This window comes from Ctenopharyngodon idella, chromosome 15, assembly GCF_019924925.1.
Source record: "Ctenopharyngodon idella isolate HZGC_01 chromosome 15, HZGC01, whole genome shotgun sequence".
In the NCBI taxonomy this organism is placed as follows: Eukaryota; Metazoa; Chordata; class Actinopteri; order Cypriniformes; family Xenocyprididae; genus Ctenopharyngodon; species Ctenopharyngodon idella.
This window is the reverse complement of record NC_067234.1, coordinates 19,799,701-19,820,550: the sequence shown is the minus strand read 5'-3', so window position 1 is coordinate 19,820,550 and position 20,850 is coordinate 19,799,701. Positions and strand designations below refer to the sequence as shown.

Here is a 20,850-nt window from a genome sequence, read left to right as displayed (position 1 = left end):
TATTATAAAAAATTCTATTTTATATATATATATATTAGAGGGATACCATATAAATGTATCATGATTTTACAGTAGTAACTTTAAAATATGGTTATTGCTTTCGTAAGGGGGTGAAGAATAACAAGAAACTACAATGACCATGAGGCATCGCGCTGACCACGTGTTTACAATACGGAAGCACATTGAATCGTTAAATGAAGTTAACAAAACATGCCGTTTATCGACAGAAACAATAGACATAATCCGCTTTGAGTGAGCACAGAGACAGAAAGACACCCTTAACCACTATACACACATGGCGAACAGATTTAGCAAGCGTACTGCACGATCATTTTCTAAAATTAGCTGAAGTTTGAGACATAAAAACTACGGTATTATATATATATCTTTTAAGGCGTTACATTGTAACGCCTTAAAGTTTGCGTCACGGAATAACAACAACGAGTCATTTGACATTCTTCCTCGTTCCGCTTATGCAAATGATCCATCGCTTCATATTTTCAGATGACTTGTGACTGGACTCACTCATTCAGCCATGAGACTGACCAGCACTGCTCTGCTCTTCCTCCTCATCATCAGCTGTAATGCATTGGCTCTTAAACCGCAGCTCTTAGGCAGACACACCGTCCAAACCTACTCTCATCACAGATCGGTCTCATACAAAACTTTCTATTTTGATCAACAGGTAAGTGTGTTATTGATTTCAATACTGTTTATTCTCGAGCATAAGAAATCTAAATGTTTTATAGGACTTAAATGCATGTCAAGAAATAACTTTGTTTACCTTGTTTAGAGATCACTGAAATTGTTTTTTTTTTTTTTTTTTTTTTTGGTAGATACAGGTTATTTTTTATGTTAATTGTATGATAAATGATTTTCCCCCAGTAAAAACTAATTAAAAGAATAGTAAAATAAAAAAAAAACTAAAATAATTTTCAGACTACTATAATAAAACTAGGGATGCATGATATATCGGCCACCATATCGGTATCGACCGATATATGTTCATTTTTATTTTTTATCATTATCGGCCTGATAAGAAAATTTCGCTGATATATTAAAGCCGACAAATAATGGATTATTTCCTTCAGCTGAGACACTTGAGTTGCACACTGTCCGCCATTATGGTTTTGAATTGCTTGAAATATGATTGGAGTCACTTCAAAAAGGAAAATACAGTAAGTACAATGTACAGCAAGTCTGTCATACATGGCTTTTAATGGTGAAACTTTTGTTTTTGTAATCAGGCTCTCAAAAATTATATAAAAATTTGGATTTGGATTTAGATTTATCGGCCAATATATCGGTTATCCACTTTCAAATATAACGAGTTGTTGGTATCGGCCAAAATTTTCATATCGGTGCATCCCTAAATAAAACATAATATGCATCTTTGCATATTATTTTGCAAACAACTTTCTGTTTTCTTTTTCATCAATAAAATGGTATAAACAAAAACAAAAATAATAAATAATCATAACAATAACAATCATGTTGTTTATACCATTTTATTCATGCAAAGTTGTTTGCGATCTAAATGGTTGCAAATTTATTTTCATCTATTTTGTCTGTCTACTGTTGTACATAAAATGTTTCACTTTATGAAAATAATTGACTTTATGCAGGTACAGTAATACATTAAATAAGTAAATGAGACCCAACCGAATATAGTGAAGTTTATCAGCGTGCTCAATAACCAATGAAGTACAAAAGAGTAAATATCTATAAAAATTGTAAATGCATGAATGTATTTACACTGCAATTACAACTACATAAATAATGGTGTAAGATTAGTTTTGTAAATATTAAAATATGAAATCATTGAATCATTCATTCAACCGATTCGTTCAAAAGACTGATTCATTCAGGAACGAAGCAAGTGAGCGTCTTTATCAATGAGCCATTGAATCAGCGACTCACCCGATTCATTCAAAAACACAGATTCATTTAGAAATGAAACTTATGAGTGTTGCTCAGAGATGCACAATGGCTGTGCTTTCAATAATAATAATGATAACAATCATATGTCTTGTTCTTAATATTATTATCTTTATTATTATTATTATTATTGTGTATACCATTTTATGTGATTTATGGTACTGTAATACATTAAATAAGTAAATAAAACTCACCAAATAGTGCAATTTATCAATGCACTCAATAACCAATGAAGTACAAAAGAGTAAATATCTGTAAAATAGTGGTTACATTGATTACTGTCTTTTTCTAAATTTGATCTTGTAATCAGAATCTCATGTGACAGTTTTTAAACTTGTCAGCAGCTCATTTATCAGAGCTGTAAACCATTGTCATTGCAATCAACTTTTGTCAATCAGAAACTCTTGTGATAGATCACATCACCAGGCCTTATTTTGCTGCCCACAGCAGTTTTATCTGGTTGTGTGGCTGCTCATTAACTTACAACTGGGCTTCCTTTAAGGATTTCCTTTATTTAATGTGTGTCGTTCTGCTCTGTATTGTGTCTGCAGGAAATTTCCTTTTCCTTATGGCCCCCACAGAATAATAGCAGATCCTTTACCCTTCTGGGATCGGTCCCCTGTGCAGAGGCATATGTTGGCAGTCTGCCCGTTTTTCATTTAATTGAACTGAAAGTGAAATGTTGAAAGTCCCTATATTTTGTATTTGTGTGTGTGTGTGTGTGTGTGTGTGTGTCAGTTCCTGATGGTGTTCTAACATGCATTGAGTAAAAAACATGTTTCTTTAGTATATAATATTGAAAGAGTGGTATGATGCTGCCTTTTATTTAATAATTTACGTTTCAGAGACATTTAGTCTCATTTTCAACTTGAAGAGTGGCTTAGCAGTTAATCTTTTACATGCTGTCCGTGTGAGAAGCTGACACAGGAAAATCCCTGCGTCTAGTTTTAGACAAAAAAAATCCTGTTATGCTGTACTCTGAGTCTAATTACTTCTTGACCGGGACACACCAGAGTGAAGGCAATTGTTTCTCGGTGTCTGTTCAACTCATCCTCTGAGCTGTCAGGAAGATTAGGCTCATTTCCTGGCTTTCTTGCTCCTCATTGTCTTGGCTTTGTCCTTGTCAGCTCTTAATATGCCTTAAACGTTAGCCTTCAGTTGTAGCAGCGCAGATGAGGCTGTTAAAATGAGGATCTAGATAGAATATAAGAACAAACTGTAGAGGAAATGAAACGTGTGTCCCTCTGTGGTTCATTTCAGATTCTCGCTCGAGTTGAGCTGTAGTCTGTTGTGTTTTAATTCTCTTTGTTGAGCGGCTGGCTAGTTATCGTGGGATATCCTTTCAGCATCTGTTGCTGGCTGTGGATGATGAAATGGAGAGCATTGTTTGACAAGCAACCAAGTGCAAAGCTGTGTTCAAATTCATTAGGCAGTACAAAAAGCATTAATGTGTACAAAATAGGGGGTACAATATCTCAATATTTTCTTGTTGATGATACATAGACAATATTTTGCCATAGACTATATGGCTCTCGCGCTGTTGCAATCTTTTTTGGCACGATATATCCTTGTGGCACGACAGATCGCTGTAATGCATATATTTTGCCGTATTCTATATTCATTGTATTTTTACTCGACCTGTTCTTCAATATTCAATGTAGTCTATATTTGAATAAATCCATTTCATGACAGCCACCATTTGAATGTTTATATTAAAAAAAGAAAAAGAAAAAAAGAGTAGAATCCACTGTAAAAAGTAATACGCTATATCTACTCCATAAAATTTTGGCAACAGATTACAAGCAATATCATTAATTAAATTCAACAAATAGAATTGAGTTAGAATTAATCAAATTATTTCCTTTAAATGTGAACCATTTAAAACGAGTAAAATTTAAGTAATATTTAAACAAAAATATCTGAATAACAGAACTTCAGAACTCTTTATTTTTTATTGCCAACATCGAAGACACCTGATGATAACAAGCAGAATCACTGAAGGAAAGAGAAACACAAGAATTAACAGAGGTTTAGATGTTGATGTTGATTTTATTGAAAATGTTTGGTCACCCTTATGGTGATCAGTGTTTCATTTAGTTGGCCAGTTTGACTCTTTGCTTTTTATGTCAGTTTGTGGTTTTTGTAATGGTGTTTGCTAATTTTACACAATTTAAATGGTTGACTTTTAAGGAATTAATTTGATTAACTCTAACTCAATTCTTATATGTTGAATTTAGTTCATGATATTGCTTGTAATCTGTTGCCACAATTTTATTGAGTAGATAGAGCGTTTTACTTTTTACAGTGCTCCAACTGTCAGTCTGCTGCGAGCTTTGGATGGAATGCTTACTTTTCTAGATTCAATCATTTCCCAGCAGGAAAAAACTAGACACGCCCTCTATTTTGCTCATTCAATATTCAGTTTCACTTGGATAATACGTCACAATACTGAAGTAAAGTTGGTCGCAACTTCCGATTCACGGTGACTTTAATACTATAATAATGTACGTTTGGGTTTTTCCTGTATAGTTTACGCACGTACTCATTTTGCTGATTTAGATGCGTTCCTGGGCCAACATATTTTGTTGATCATGGAACAACATTCCTGTCTGAAAATTTAGTCCTAACCATATCCCATTCCCTACCCCTACCCATAACTTATCCCTAATATCAGAGGGAAAAGACATGTGAATAACACTTACGTAGAAGCATTGAACCCTGATTGTAAGCTTAAACTTGGCATAAGTAAACTTCCTCAAATCTGACTGGTTGAATGGAATGTTGTTCCAGGATCAACAAAGATGTTGATCCAGGAACAAGTTGTGCTTGGCGAAATCAGGTTAGTTGAGAAGTATTTTTTCTGTATCTGATAGGACCCAAATTAATCAATATTGAATCAAATCAAAATTGAATCAAATCACAAGCTTGTGAATCGAAATCGAATTGTGAAATTTGTGTCAGAGCCCAGACCTAGACAAGTTTTCAATAATTTTTTTTTTTTACTTGTTAGGACGTCCTGCAAAAAAGACTCCAACAACATTGATCATACGGTTGCAGAGTTATAATGGTTTTTTTAGTTGTAGCACCCCTTATTTTACGAAACCTTTGCATCTTCAGAATGTCCTGTTGTCTTTGTGTGTCAAGTTTCGTTGAGCTTGGATATTGCGTTTAGCAGCTATATGTCAACTAGTAAAAATTTTGCTAGGCAGTTGAGAGACCAGAAGTCTACTGAAGCATATATTAACATAAGGTGAGTCCCAGTTCAGAGGCTGCATCCTTCAAAGGTCGCATTCGAAGGCCGATTATGTCAGCGGCGCTGTCCCAATTCGAAGGCCCCTTCGAATGCAGCCTTGAAATGTGTCTTTTGTTTCCCAGACAATGATTTGTATTCTTTGCGGCCTACTCTACCCCAGAATTCATTCACTTGTTCATCTGCTCGTTACTGCAAATATCTAATCAGCCAATCACATGGCAGCGACTCAGTGCATTTAGGCATGTAGACATGGTCAAGACAGTCTGCTGAAGTTCAGACTGAGCTTCAGAATGGAGAAGAAAGATGACTTAAGTGGCTTTGAATGTGGAATGGTTGTTGGTGCCAGGCGGGCTGTTCTGAGTATTTCAGAAACTGCTGATCTACTGAGATTTTCACACACAACCATCTCTAGGGTTTACAGAGAATGGTCTGAAAGAGAGAAAATATCCAGTGAGCAGCAGTTCTGTGGGATAAAATGCCTTGTTGATGCCAGAGGTCAGAGGAGAATGACCAGACTGGTTCAGCTGATAGAAAGACAACATACTCAAATAAGCACTCATTACAACCGAGGTCTGCAGAAGAGCATCTCTGAACACACAACACATCCAACCTCGAAGCAGATGGGCTACATAAAACTTAAAATCGTGTATTACAGGATTAGTTTACTAAAAAATGAAAATTCTGGAGTAATTTACTACCTGTCATGTCTTTTGACTTTAATTTTTTTTTTGTGAAACACAAATGATATGAGGAAGAATTGTGAAACTGCTCATCCCTAAGTAGGCTAAATGATGCCACAGTTGTCAGGCAACTTAAATTTACATTACAAAGCTATCAGAAGACTTTGGATATAGTGCATGATTCATATAGACTACTTTTATAGTGCTTTGTTTGAGCCTGACAGCCCCTGGTCACCATTCACTTTCAATGTAATGGAAAGGAGCGCCATGAATGTTCTTCAAAACTTGTGTTGAGATTGAATAAATAGTGCAAGAATTTTCATTTTGGGTGAACTTTCTCTTTAAAGTCTGTTTTAGCAGCTGGAAAATACCCACAGCTTTTCTGCAGATCAGGTTCTTCTTAAAAGACCCTGTAAAAAGATTTTACACGTGATAAAGTAAGTTACAAAACAAGCTATGTGACACTTCCACATTTTGATATGAAACAGGCAGTAGATTGATTTACTCTCAATTCCCATTCCAGCGTTGTGCATTTGCTTTTTAAATTTCTAACAGCCAGAAGGGGGCGCTGCATTTCTGAATCACTGTGAACATAGTGTCCATGATGTGACTCATCTAACCTCTGCTGCCAAAATCACATGCTTTGTTTTCAAGTTATGAGATTGTGTTCAGTTCTCAAATCTCTCATAGTAGTTTTAAAGCTTATGATAAAGATGATATCATTGTACATATAATTTCACAACAGAATAAGTATATTGTATAATAAAAGAAGCTACACTACCTTTCAAAAGTTTAGGGTCATTAAGTTGTAGTAGTTTTTAACACAAAATATAAAAACTGTTACTATTAAATTTAAAAAGAAAATATATACAAGAAAATATAAAAAAAAATTAAGTAAAAAGTTTGAATTACCTTATCATTTTGTATTATTAATATGATTATATTTATATTATTACATTTATTTAATAACACAGTGCATGTACTGTCATGATAAAATATTGTTGAAATGTTTATGAGTGAAATGAAATGAATAGACTTATAAATGATGTAAAAAGGCCATTTTCTTGAGCTCGAGGCTTCAGATGTAACAGCTTACACAGAAAATAACTCACTAAAGCATGTGAATATAGCTGACACTCGTTTGACCTGCGGCCAGCCTCTGACTGCTGTTGAATGAATGTAACTGTGAGCGCTCAGAGTCCTTTTGCTGTCACTGGCTCATAAAATTTCTGCCTCTTTTGTTGCCAACGGGAGGAGAAAGAGGGTATTTACGAAAAAACAAAACACTAGAGAGAACATTCTTTATTAAGTGTTGGGTGGGATTCAAGAAGAGCGAGAACTGTTAAGAATTGCAGCTCTGGGAAGAAATTTTAACATTCTTTTTACTCCTTCCCTCAAACTTGGAGGATTTATGGAAATGTAGAAGACAGTGGACGAGCTCTGAACCGGATGAATGGATATCACAATTCTGCTGAAACCGGAACTAATGTGGCATCCCTGATGCTGGCACTAGATTTTAATACAAATTGAGGCTAATTATCCCTCCATCCTGCTCTGAGGTTTCACGCTCATAAATATGAGATGGCTGAAAGCCAGAAGATTGAGGAGAACACCCAGGAATAAAGAAAGTGTTGTATCGTTACTGTATGTTAAGCACAGACAGCCTTAAAACTGGTTATGGTTAAAACAGCAGCGAACATTAGTAAGGATTTGGTCCCACTTTTTATTAGGTGTCTTTAATTACTTAGCACTTATGTCAAAAAAGGAAAATTGTTAGGTACAGTGTTCTTACTGTGATCACGTTTTTTTGCAAAACACTTGTGCTGCTACTGAGGTGGGATACGGGTAATGTTAGTCAACAGTGTAATTTTAGATGTAGTTAGAAATTAATTACAGATGTAGTTACATAAAACATGCATCACAATAAGCGCATTGTATCAAATGATTAATTGTTAGTACATAGAAGTTAAAAACACTTAATATAAAGTGGGACCAAAAATGTAATACCCTGATTTAATACCCCTAAACATGAAATTATATTTTACATAAAGAAAAAGTGGCCTATTTTAAAGTGTAACTTCGCCCATTTTTAACCTGCTTTTTATTGTTACAATGTTGGTAGTATATGTAAATGAACAATGTTTACTCATTCTCCATGTTACCTGAACTGAGAAATTCATGTTTATTTGTCAGCAAAAGTATCCCAGATGATGCAAAAATAGCAGTTTCTTTCAGTTTTTCTCCTCTGTTTCACCTAAACACTGTGTTCGTGGTCATCCAGTTTGAAATGTTGACTACAGTACAAACACAGAAAGTCCCTATATTCTCTCCGTATTTGCGATTCTTTGCAGTTTTTCTATGACGCGCTGCTGGATCCTTCACTAGAAACCAAAAGTAACTCACTGCCGCTAAACGTTTACTCCTTGAATTCTTGCACCCGGGAACAATACAAGTAGACACCATTATGACTAAAAGTTTGCTAAGAAGTATTTCCTACTAAAGCAAGGCAGTATTTGACTCTGGAAGCGTATCCATAGCAGACTGGTGGGAGTGGCCTTGGATGGCGACATGCCTAGTGCATTATGGTTGTTGAAGTTTTCCTACCTATTTGGTAAAAGGAAAGACAACAGCCTTTTTTCTGTTTTTGCCTAGTCAGGTAGCATCGATTTTGAAAAAAAAAAAATCACCTTTCTACTGTATAGGCAGCCAAGTTGCATGGTGACATCATTTGCATGACAACTTACATTAAATTAAATTAAATTAATATATCATAGAAATTCTTTTTTTTTTTTTTTTAAACTAAAAGCAGTTATTTTTGTGTGTCTTAATCAGAGTTATTTTATTACAGATTGACCATTTTGGCTTTTTGGAGAATGGCACGTTCAAGCAGAGGTACCTTCTCAACGACCAGCACTGGCACAAGGAAGGAGGCCCAATCCTGTTTTACACAGGCAATGAAGGAGACATCACATGGTTCTGTAACAACACTGTAAGTATGCATTTTCTGAACAGCTCTTAGATATGAAGAGACCTTCTCTGTGACATAGGGATTGTGGAACTGACAAAACAGGGAGCTATTTTGCCAAGCAGAGAAACAGTTATTATCCATGCATAGAGTGCAACAGCCAGGTTCCAGAAGTAAAAATCTCATTTATTTACTCTATAGAGGAATTTATTTTTTTATTTTTTTATTTTTACAATTCATAAACCTTTAAAGACAGACCTACTGTGAAATACGAGGTTGTTAAGCAATGGTATATGCTTTTGTTGAAGCCATCAGCCCACATTATTTCTACATATTTTTCAAAATAATCGTGTTTAACAACACAATTCCTGGTTTAAAAACTACATTACTCATGATTCTGCAAAAAATCTCCACCAAATTAATATGCAAAAAGAACACTTTAGTGCCTAAACACTCCCATGAAACACTGCGAATGACACCCTAAACTCTTAAACTACTTAAATATTCATTGAGTACACAGCCTTGTATCTTTCTCTTTTTGTCTTTTACAAAATCCCTATGGGAAAAATAAATGTGAAAAGTACTTCTGGGAACCAAGGATGCTGAAAAAGTGGCAGTGCACTGTTGCACTATATTCTGTTTAGTGACGCAGATATTATGAACTTCAACTTTAACAGTTGTTTATAATAATAAACATAGTGTCATTAGATCATCAGTATCAGCATAATGTACTTCAGAATTACAGCATTACGAAAAATACCAGTATCGACAAGTCTGTGAAGCTGAACATTTGAAATATTACCATCCAGAGAATGCTAACTCTTAGTAAAAATAGAAGCTCAGCATCTGTACCTCTGCTTCTTCCCAAGGGTTTCATGTGGGATGTAGCAGAAGAGCTGGGAGCCATGCTGGTTTTTGCTGAACATCGCTACTATGGAGAGTCCATGCCGTTCGGCGAGGAGTCTTACAGCGTGAGTCAAGACCGTTGTTCATGTCGAGCAATAAGGGTCATTTAGCAAACATCGTCCTTGACCTTCTGGACTTGTCTTTCCTTTCCTTCAGAATGCAAAGTATCTGAACTACCTGACCTCAGAACAGGCTTTAGCTGACTTTGCAGTGTTGATCAAAGCTCTGAAAAAAACCCTGCCTGGAGCTCAGACGAGTTCAGTCATCGCCATCGGCGGCTCCTACGGCGGGATGCTGGCGGCCTGGCTGAGGATGAAGTATCCCAGTGCAGTTGTAGGGTGAGTGTTTGCCGCCTTCACCTGTTTGTATATGATTTTATAATATATTGATATTAAATTGATTTTCATGTAGAATAATATTTTATACATATTATTATATTCTACACATATATACCAGAATATTAATAATAAATAATAATGAAACAAATATTGTATATAAAATGAGATATACACTACTATTTTAGGGTCGGTTTAGGGTTGAAAGAAGTCTCTTCTGCTCACCAAGGCTGCATTTATTTGATCAAAAATACAATAAAAAACATAATATTGTGAAATGTTATTACAATTTAAAATAACTGTTTTCTGTTCTGATATATTTTAAAATGTAATTTATTCCTGTGATGGCAAAGCGGAATTTTTTAATGTTATGAATTTTCACCCGCCATTAATTTCTAACCCTGTATATATTAATCGACGAAGAAATGAAGGTGATGCTGCAAATGTTTTATAAACACTCAACGGTCACAGCTAGTGTAGTTTATATCTATAATGTGAAATATCAGTCAATTAAAAATGCATAAGTTCAGTATATGCATACTTAATGAAGTATCAAGCCTAGAAACGTAATAACATCTTACATTTAGAAAGTGTAGTGTGTAACCATGTGTTTAATTAAGGAAAGTGATGTAATTCAGCCGAGAGGTCCATGACTATTGGTTGATTTTTCTACTGTGAAATGGGATGGGATCAGTGATTGTGACCTTCTGATGTTTCCAGCGCTCTTGCCGCGTCCGCTCCCATCTGGCAGTTCATTGTGCCATGTGGAGAGTTTTACAAAGTGGTCACTCATGACTTCACCATCAGTGGTACTAACTGCAGCAGCAACATCAGGAGGTCATGGGCCGCTATTGACAGGGTCTCGGCAACAGGTTGGTGAATGTGATTTCCATGCTGCATAATTTTAATGATCATGTTATGCTTGTGAAGATAATATTGTTGACAGTGTTTGACAGACTTGGTACTCTGGTTACAAAACACACAATTACGATGATATTCAATAACATAATCTTTTAGATTACACTTTTTAGGAGAACTAATATGATTACTTTTGACTTAAGTCTTAAGTATAACTAAGTATACAAAAATAATATAAGTATACTTTTTTTCCTCACTATTGCAAGTTTATATCTCACAATTCTGAGGAAAAAAAGTCTGATTTGCGGCAAATAAACTCGCAATTATTAGAAAAGTTAGAACTGAGAGTGTATAATAGAGTATTATTAGTGTATTAAAGAGTGTTTATAACTCACAGTCTCACAATTCAGATTTTTTTTTCTTGCAATTGCGAGTTTATATCCCACAATTTAGATTTTTTTTCTTGCAAATGTGAGATATAAACTTGCAGTTGTGAGTTATAAAGTACGAATTGTGAAAATACTATTTCAGGGGGTGCTTACACAACACATTTAAATTCATTTAAAATCGTCATGAAATGGTAGTTGTGATAGTCTTTTCTTCCCTGTTGTGACGTATATCCAAACGAAATGGCATGTTGAACAAGAAAAAATGTAGGGTGGGGCTTGATTTTGTTCATGGGAAATTGATTGGATGGTTGTGGTTTGCTATTGGTCGATCGCATGTGAATGACAGGTTGTCCCGCCCTTGTCATCAGAGAAGAGAAGAGATGTCGTTACAAGAGGGAGGGGAGGTTATTGTGATTAAAGATTACAAGGCTCATGAATTAAAAAAAAACAAAACAAAAACAAAAGACATGATGTGCACTGATAAATCATTTATTATAAATACTGCAAGATTCCATAAAAAAAAAAAAAAAATTAAATTTTGATTTTTATGGTGACTTTAAATTCCAAGTACTTGATTTTTTTTTTTTTTTTTTTGTAGTCCAGATTATATATATTTTTTTGTAATCCCATGTTCATTTGTGACCCTTCGTGGTTTTGTACACTCTCTTATTGAAGCTTATGGGTTTTCCTGGACTCATTTAATTAGTTTTTCTTTTGTAGGTGAGGGTCTGCAGTGGCTCTCTCAGGAGTTTGGACTGTGTAGTCCTTTAAAGTCTTCAGATGAAGTGTACGGCTTCAAGGCTTGGCTGCAGGAAACCTGGGTGAACTTAGCCATGGTGGATTATCCATACGAAGCCAACTTCCTTCAGCCACTTCCAGCCTGGCCTGTTAAGGTACGATAAATTCACTTTCAAGGTTTCCCTTACAGAACATTAAGTGGCAAAAATGAAATGGACATTTTTTTACATGGTCTAAAATAATGTATGACACACTTTACAAAAATTAAAACACAACAAAAGTCATTAACAATAAAGTTATACTTCAGCAGCTGGATTTCACAGCTACTTGGTATGAATCACTGTCACTCTATGAATTCCTCATTAATGCTGACTCACCTCTGATAACAAGTCAGTTGTTGTACCCATTTACATCATTATGCAAATAGATTCATTCATATTCATAAAGCTTCTGTTTTCTTTCACCCTCAGAATTGAGCTTTTGTTCAGGCTTTTGTTTGGTTTTGGTTAGAGGGTGGCGTGGACAGAAAACATGTTTATTTTCAAGACTCCTGAGGCATTTGCATTTTCATTCATTAAATCTATTTTACAAAGCAAGCAAAAATGAATATGAGGAGCATGACAAGAAAGTAATATACGTTCTGCTCCTAAAGCTAGTCTAAAGCAGCCTACCTAGAGAGCATTTAAAAATTGATCTGAATTGCCATACGCAACGCATTTTACTTCCATATTTGACGTATTTATGAAAGAGGATAGTTAATGTTGGCATTACATACAAGATGAAGCCAGACTGAATGCTTACTTGCTAAAGCAATGCCTAAATATGTATTTGCCCACTGGTTAACAATATCCAGTTTTCATGTAGTGTAAATGTCATCAGTGGAAAGGCAAGTAGAGATGAATTGTGTTGGTCAGAATGAATTAAAGGCACAATATGTAAGATTTTTGGATTAAAATATCCAAAAACCACTAGAACAGTGTTATATATTTTGTTGACTTGTGTACTTACATTTTCCCAAATGTTTCCAAGAATGTTTAAATCCAGAGAAATAAGCAATTTTAACCAGGACATTGGCCGTGTCCGTGCGTCGCCTATCAATGACATCATACCTGTGTTACCCTCAGTTTCTGGTTTTATTTTGTAGAAACCATAGAAACACCAAAGACGCTTCAATATATTATGTATTTTTTTAGACGTGAGCAATTGTTTGGATACATTCATCGACAGAAAACTAATCATGTTATATAGCTCAACACAGTAAGTCATATTGTTTGAATCTTGTTTTCTTGATTTACAGCGAGTACCATGTTTTACCATGCCTAATATCGATCTAGCTTACTGAAGTGTGCAACAAGTGTCTCATAGCAGCCGCCGAGCGAACGCAGAGTAGCATTATAACAACTTTCAACACACAAATGTATCTAATATGATAAACAGCGCTGCTTTACCCCACATACGCTTGAAGCGGAAGCGGCGACTGCGACATAATATAAAAGTTCTGCTGCTCTCGAGGCGTGTGTTGCACTCGTCTCTCATTAGCAATCGCTCCAGTGGCCTCGTTTTGCTCGCACAGCACTTAACATTAATAATCTCATCCATGAACATGAGTCCAATCCCGATTCTTTTCCACCGGCTGTAGACATGAAGACCACACCTCCCATGATTCCCCTGAAATCAAGGTGTCATCAAGCTGTGCCTTTGTTTTGAATAAGTGACCTAGAAGCGAAAATTTACATAGTGTGCCTTTAAACAATCATGGCGGACTGAGATGAGAAAAATGTCTTAATATACTTACATTTCGTTCAGTACTGAACAGTATTGTTACAAATAGTTCATTCCAACCAGTTAAAACAGAACTATTTAATACCTAATATTTGTGTGTGCTGTGTATTTTTTATGCTTATAAGAATATCTTTGGCTTAGCAACATGCTAATGTCAAACTTCTTTAGAAGTCAATCATCTCTTGTGTGCTTTTGTGTGTAGTGTGGATATCATGCTGAAATAATATCGTTTTTTTGTTTCATAAATACGAAGAACATGAGTCACAAAGCCTAAGCCAGACGGCTCCCATTATAATCAACAAAGCTGTCTATATTCGTCACGTCTGGTATAGACATTGTGTTAGATAGTGTCTGGCTTCCAGACGCGGTAGACAGTCGACAACATAGATACACAGACACAGTCGGAAACATAGATAGACATGGCAGTGCGAATTTGAATCACAAAAGCTTTAATTTTTGATGAAATAGTTTAATCGTTTAGTTATTTTATGTACTGTAGGGCTTTTAGGTACATTATATTCTGTGTTTTTTTGTCAGTAACTAGTTTATTTCTAACACATATGAATATGCAGAGTATAGACTTGGTTTACTTTTGAGTAGCTTTCTTTTTCTCCCCTCAAATCTGATAATGTATGCAACCCCTATGGGTGGTTAAAGCAGTTTAGGCAGCGGGTGCAAAGAGGAGGCTTTTTAATGACAAAGCTAATGTGATTATGTGAGTGACTGAGAGAAGGGGGTATTGAAGGCTTAGGAGTGGGAAATCTGTTGCTGGAGATGAATGTATAAGCCTAATCCCATCTGAAAAGCAGAGAGAAGGTGCTTTGGACAGCCTCTGCCGTTTTTGTCATAGTATAAATCTTTGCTCGGACATGCGTGTAGCTTATCTCACACACAGACCACCACCTCTGAAGAAAAGGTTAGCAACAAGCTTCTCAAACCCACTCTCTATATGTCAGACGTGACATATCAGCCCGTTAAATGTGATGTGTGCTAATGTGTGTGACGTGCACTGCAACGTCAAAATAAATTCAACTATCCCAGTTTAATACGTTGAAAGAACTATGAGTAAAGTTGCGGTCACATTTACCATTTCTCTGTGTCATTTCAATAGACATCTGTGCGACTGGTAGATTCAAACGAGGGCAAATTATATCCCCACATAGATTTCGCATTGGATTCAAGTTGTTTGCAGAAATTTGCCACGTTGACCAGCAAAAACCTGCTTAGTTGTGACACTTTTGACAATAGACAAAACATTTCGCTAAAAGACCACACCTTAAGTCATTCATAAACACTGTGGCACTTAATGTTTGAGTATCCTGACAAGCAATGCAACATTGGCTCAACCAAAGGTATGCTAGTAGTGCAAAATTACAACACTAAGGCTAGAAAGTTACATGCAAGTATGCAAATACAGATGCGAATGATTGGCCAACACGGTTACCATTTGTGATAAACCATAGGATGTCTATGCCAATTAGAGCTCCATGATTAATCGTTATCTCGATTCAAACACCCACGCGATCTCATTCCTAAATGACAATGATTCGCCTGTGTCTGTTAAACCTTTGACAAAATCACAGTGGAACAATCAAATCTGCGTTCGCGCTGCCATTGAGCCAGAGAGGTGTATAGGTACGAAACAGCTTCACAAACAGTCTTTTCAACTACATAGTATTGTTATTTATGTGTTAGAAATATTCAAATTATCATAGAAGTACTGGGATAAAAGTTTATAGCTTGGATATAAACACTGATGTCTATGGAAACGATCAAAATAGAGCGAATCCTTGGCGCTTCAAATAATGATTGTATAATTACATTATTATGCCACCACTAGGTGGTGACAAGTGACTTAAAAATGTATGCCATTGAATTATTCATTCAAGAGATTCGTTCAATAACACTGATTCATCCTAAGTATTTAATAAGTGAGTCATTGAATCATTCATTCAAACCGATTTTTTTAAAATAGTTAATTCAAATTAATTAAACCTTTTAAAAAGACTGCAGCCATTAATATTTTGTCACAACCTCTAGTAAATTAGGACAAGATGTTATTTTGTTTAGTTGTCTCGTCTGTTCAGAATCATGATTTCTATTTGAAACAAAAAATCGCAATTCGCAATTTATCCAGAATTGTGCAGCGCAATGCCAAAAAACCTAATTTGTTATTATTCAGGAAACTAACTAAGCTAAAACATTTAGCAAACATAAAAATTGTTGCCTCCCCATTACAGTTGTTGAACTCAAAGAGACAACGGCCGTAGGAGGCTGTTTACATTAAAGCCGCGATAAAACAGAAGTAGAGACAGATCTTTTCTTCTGTATTGTGACGAACATCCGAGTGTAACGGATTATCGAAAAAGAAAAAAGATGGGGACTTGGTTCTATTTGTTGATTAGATTTTGAGATGCCGGCATTACACTTAAAAATTAATGTGAATTTGCAGTCTATTTTGTAGGGACAGGGTTTAAGTTGACTAAATAATTGGAAAAGTCTGGCATACGTCACCTGAGAGAAGTTTGACAGTGGTATGACGACATTTTGACGTTTTCACGGTAAATAAAAAAAATAAATAAAAAAAGATTAAACAGATAAATGGATGAATTGTTCACAATAAGATCTATAGCATGCATTTACAAAATCGAACTTTAATGCTCTCTTGTGGCAACGCTAACAATTTCAACAGATATTTGCATTAATATTTGCATCACCTCATAGCTTGATATGTTTGTCAATGTTTTTTCGTCTCTGAATACCAGCTTGACTGTGATAAATTCCACTCCTGTGCGGAATTCCATTCCACTCAGTTTCACATGCAAATCAGATTATTCCACAGAAAAAGCTGCAGTGGGGATTTTCACAGCCAGCATGATTGTCTTAAAAGAACTGGAACATATGAAACATCTTTGTACGGATAAAGCTTTGCTTGTTTGCAGATCAAAATTGTAATTTGTGGCTTTGTTATGCAATAAAGCAGAACTGTTGTCATCTCTTTGAACATAAAGCCAGCTGTTTGTTTTGTGATCTATAGACAATTTACATGTGTTTTTCTGATTCTTAGGTGGTGTGTGCGAATCTTAAGTTTGATACTGGCGTATCAGACAAGCAGCTTTTGATTGGCATCTCTAAAGCTGTAAGAGTGTACTACAATTACACGGGAGATGCAGTCTGTCTCAACACCTCACAAACCGCTACTGGGAATCTGGGCTTCCTGGGTTGGTTCTACCAGGTAAATTGCATTTGCATTTCCTTCAGTCTGAGGCTTATTAATTTCACTTTTGGTGTAAAAGTGCCATATATATATATATATACATACAGTGGTATATACGGTGGTAACAGCCCAGCCCAGTTACAAAAAAAAAGTAACACAAAAGTAACATAACACATTACTTTACATAAAAAGTAACAATATTGTAATGCATTACTTTTAAAAGTAACTTTCCCCAATACTGGTTGTCGTGTTGTGCAGAGCTGTACAGAGATGGTGATGCCAATGTGTACAGACGGCATCGCTGACATGTTTGAGCCACAGCCATGGAACTTCCAGGCCTTCTCCGACGAGTGCTACAGCCAGTTTGGAGTGCGGCCACGGGAAGACTGGGCAGAAACTGTATATGGTGGGAGAAACATCAGTGCTCACACCAACATCATCTTCAGGTAGGTTTGTGTTTGTATAATATTGAGCATTGCCTTTATTTTTCATAACATGGTTTAGATATTAGTCGTGTTCCAAAAGCTTTGTTATCTAGCTGCCAGTACCATCTAGGACAGCATCCTAAATGTCTCGAATCTCACAAATATCTGATTTGGAACGCACTCGATTCCAATAGAGTTTGATGTTAGCATGTTGCTAAGCTAATGGTGCAATACTCGGCATAAAAATACACAACGCAGACTAATAATGAGTGAAATAGCAAATTTCATTGAATTGAACCTTTTTATTGATACTTTTCAGTTTTGGATATCCACACATCATCTTAAATAAATTTTTTGCTGGTCTTTTTGCAATGTATAGAAGCTTGTTTCTGCCAGGCAATTGCAACTTTTCATCTCACAGTTCTGACTTTTTTTTCAGATTTGTGAGTTTATGTTTCAAAATTCGGACTTTATATTCCGCAATTGTGAGTTTATATCACAATTCGGAGAAAAAAAGTCAGAATTGCTGGATATAAACTTGACTTATAAAAAAAGTCAGAATTTTCAACTTTATAACTTACAATTTGCTAGTTTATATCTCACAATTCTGAGAAAAATCATAATTGCCAGCTATAAACTCAAAATTGCAAGGAAAAAAGTCAGAAATGCAAGTTTTTATCTTTTATATATCCTTTTTTTTTTAAAGTCTGAATTGCAAGATATAAATTCACAATTGTGAAAAAAAAAAAGGCAATTTTTAACTTTTTATTTTTTATTCCCTGGTCGAAACAAGCTTCCATAGCAATGCCTTCTGGTATGGCCTTCTCAACAAAGCATAGCCTTAAAATCACAAGATATCTTAGAAAGATTTAAACAGTCTTCTTGTTAGGGGCCGATATATGCCACCCTAAAAGGCTCACTAGGTTTTGAAACAGAGCTAGTGTTTTTATTCTATAATTAAATTTATATCTATAATTAAATTTATGTTCTTGTTTGGGTGCATACACTATATTTTGTGATCCTATAAGTCCTAAAGGTGTAATGTACTAAGTGTATTATTTTTCAGTAATGGAAATCTTGATCCATGGATGAGCGGTGGAGTGACCAAGAGTCTTTCAAAATCTCTGGTCGCCATTATGATCAATGGAGGCGCTCACCACCTCGATCTGCGCTTCAACAACGAGTATGACCCAGAGTCTGTTATCACAACACGGGCACAGGAAGTACACTACTTCATGAAGTGGATCAAACAGGCAGCATTTGAAAATGACAAGAGGACTTAAGACCGACGAAATGAACCATTTCTGCTTGCTGTGTGCCAAAGTTAGTGGTTTCTTCCTTGGTACTTAAAATGTTTTATTGGATGGGAAGTTCTTTTTGAAATCCTGGTTGATCATCTTGTTCTTCGTTTTAAGTGTGATTGTGTGTGTGCAAACCAAGAATTTTGACATTACAATTTTACATTTGTTGCTGTTTGGATCATGACTAAGTTTTTGGACAAAATGGAGGAATGTAAAGTTTCAGAAAATACCAAATGCAAAACCACTCAGGGTGTCCTTTGCCAAAGTCTCAAAGTTGAATTGTAGCAATAATAATCCTATGCATATTCGCCATCAGCTAGGGTTTTTAACTGAAGTTTGCTACATTTTAAAGGAATAGTTCACCAGAAATAAAAAAAATTCTCTCATTTATTCACCCTCATGTTGACGTTCTTTCTTCCATGGATCTCAGAATTAAATTTTCTCTAGGAAAAAAAGGACACCATAAAAATATTCTATATGACTCTCATTTCAGCATTTGCCAAATGTGGCATGCTGTGATTGGTTATGAGATATGCAAGAACCAAACTTAAAATTTAAGTGAAAACCAATATACATTTTGATTTGTTTTTAGGGTTTGAAATATAGTCACATAAATATAGCATTTATGCTGGTTTTACGGTTCTTTTTTGAGCTTTCTGTTAAATGGAAGACACCAGCGTAAACATTCTTCCTTTGTTGAGCCACTGAAAAAAAAACAGATTGTGAGTAAATGATAACAGAATTTCCATTTTTAGGAGGTAAACTATTCCTTTTATTCAATTGCAACATGTTTTAGGGATAATTTCTACTATTCAGAAATTGGATAGTCACTGAAATTGGCTGGACCTAATATCAGTGATCAGTGTTATGTTCATTGTCTGTACAAAATCACAAGTCTTCTGTTTTCTGAACAAACTGTTTACACTTCTGATTGTACTAATGTTACTGTCTTAATCTTGCACTGTTTTTATAGGAAATGATACATTAACATGATCCTCAGAATAAATGCATATGAACGGATGTAACCGTACACGTCCCATTTCCTGTTCCTCCACAAACGCTGCTCCAGTGTGATTTAATGAAAACCTAAAGACAGAAAACGAGCAATAAAGTAGCTAGCGGGAGGTATGCGGTGTAAAACACAGAGATTGTGCCCCATGCGGGGACCTGCAGGATTCCACCAGACCTGCATTCACTCGCTGGCAGCTCCTGCTTCTCCAAATTGCGGTGCGTAGACATCGTCTGCTCTGTGCTGAGCTGCCTCCTGCTAATATTATTATTAATATCACAGCCAGAGTGCAGAGCAGGTTGTTTTGTGGGGTTGGGGAAGGTCATGAGGAGGAATAGATGAGTGTGAGGTGATGGATGATGATTTTCACTTTGTTGTTCCCTGAAATATGAACAGTTCAGGGTTTTTGTATTAATTTCTTTGTTTTTTTGGTTTTTTGCTGCATAGTCTGGAAGTAACTTCAAAGTGAAATTTAGAGAAGGGCATCTTAGTAAAGCTTAGAAACATTTGCAAATCATTTGTTTTGAACCAGTGATTCAGAGAGCACATCAAACTGCCAAAGCCATGTGATTTCAGTTAACGAGGCTCTGTTATGCCATAACCATTCTGAAATTAGGGGGCCATGATCTCTGTGAACCCATGAACCAGTGTCTATATGGTTTTTTTAAAAAGTTAGACATTTTTAATGACACATTTGTATAATTAAAAAGGAAGAGTTTTAGTTAATAGTCTCTTATTGGCATGGTTAATTCAAGTCAAGTCAACCTTTATTTCTATAGCACATTTAAAAACAACAGAAGTTGATCCTAAGTGCTTTACAGATCAAGCAAGAAAAAATAAATATAAAACTTAATACAATAAATCAAAACATTTAAATACAACATCATATACACCGATCAGGCATAACATTATGACCACCTTCCTAATATTGTGTTGGTCCCCCTTTTGCTTCCAAAACAGCCCTGACCTGTCGAGGCATGGACTCCACTAGACCCCTGAAGGTGTGCTGTGGTATCTGGCACCAAGATGTTAGCAGCAGATCCTTTAAGTCCTG

General features: G+C 35.7%; 1 protein-coding gene across 1 annotated transcript; it reads left to right on the top strand.

Annotated features, from left to right (window-relative positions):
- Window positions 1-185: 185 nt before the first annotated feature.
- On the top strand, window positions 186-19,807 carry prcp (prolylcarboxypeptidase (angiotensinase C)). Its single transcript, XM_051863264.1, has 9 exons — window positions 186-685; window positions 8,720-8,860; window positions 9,706-9,807; window positions 9,899-10,080; window positions 10,798-10,949; window positions 12,045-12,217; window positions 16,912-17,079; window positions 17,320-17,507; window positions 18,553-19,807. Exons 1-9 carry the CDS (start codon window positions 536-538, stop codon window positions 18,767-18,769), a joined length of 1,473 nt encoding a protein of 490 aa, XP_051719224.1. The 5' UTR covers window positions 186-535; the 3' UTR covers window positions 18,770-19,807.
- Window positions 19,808-20,850: the final 1,043 nt, after the last annotated feature.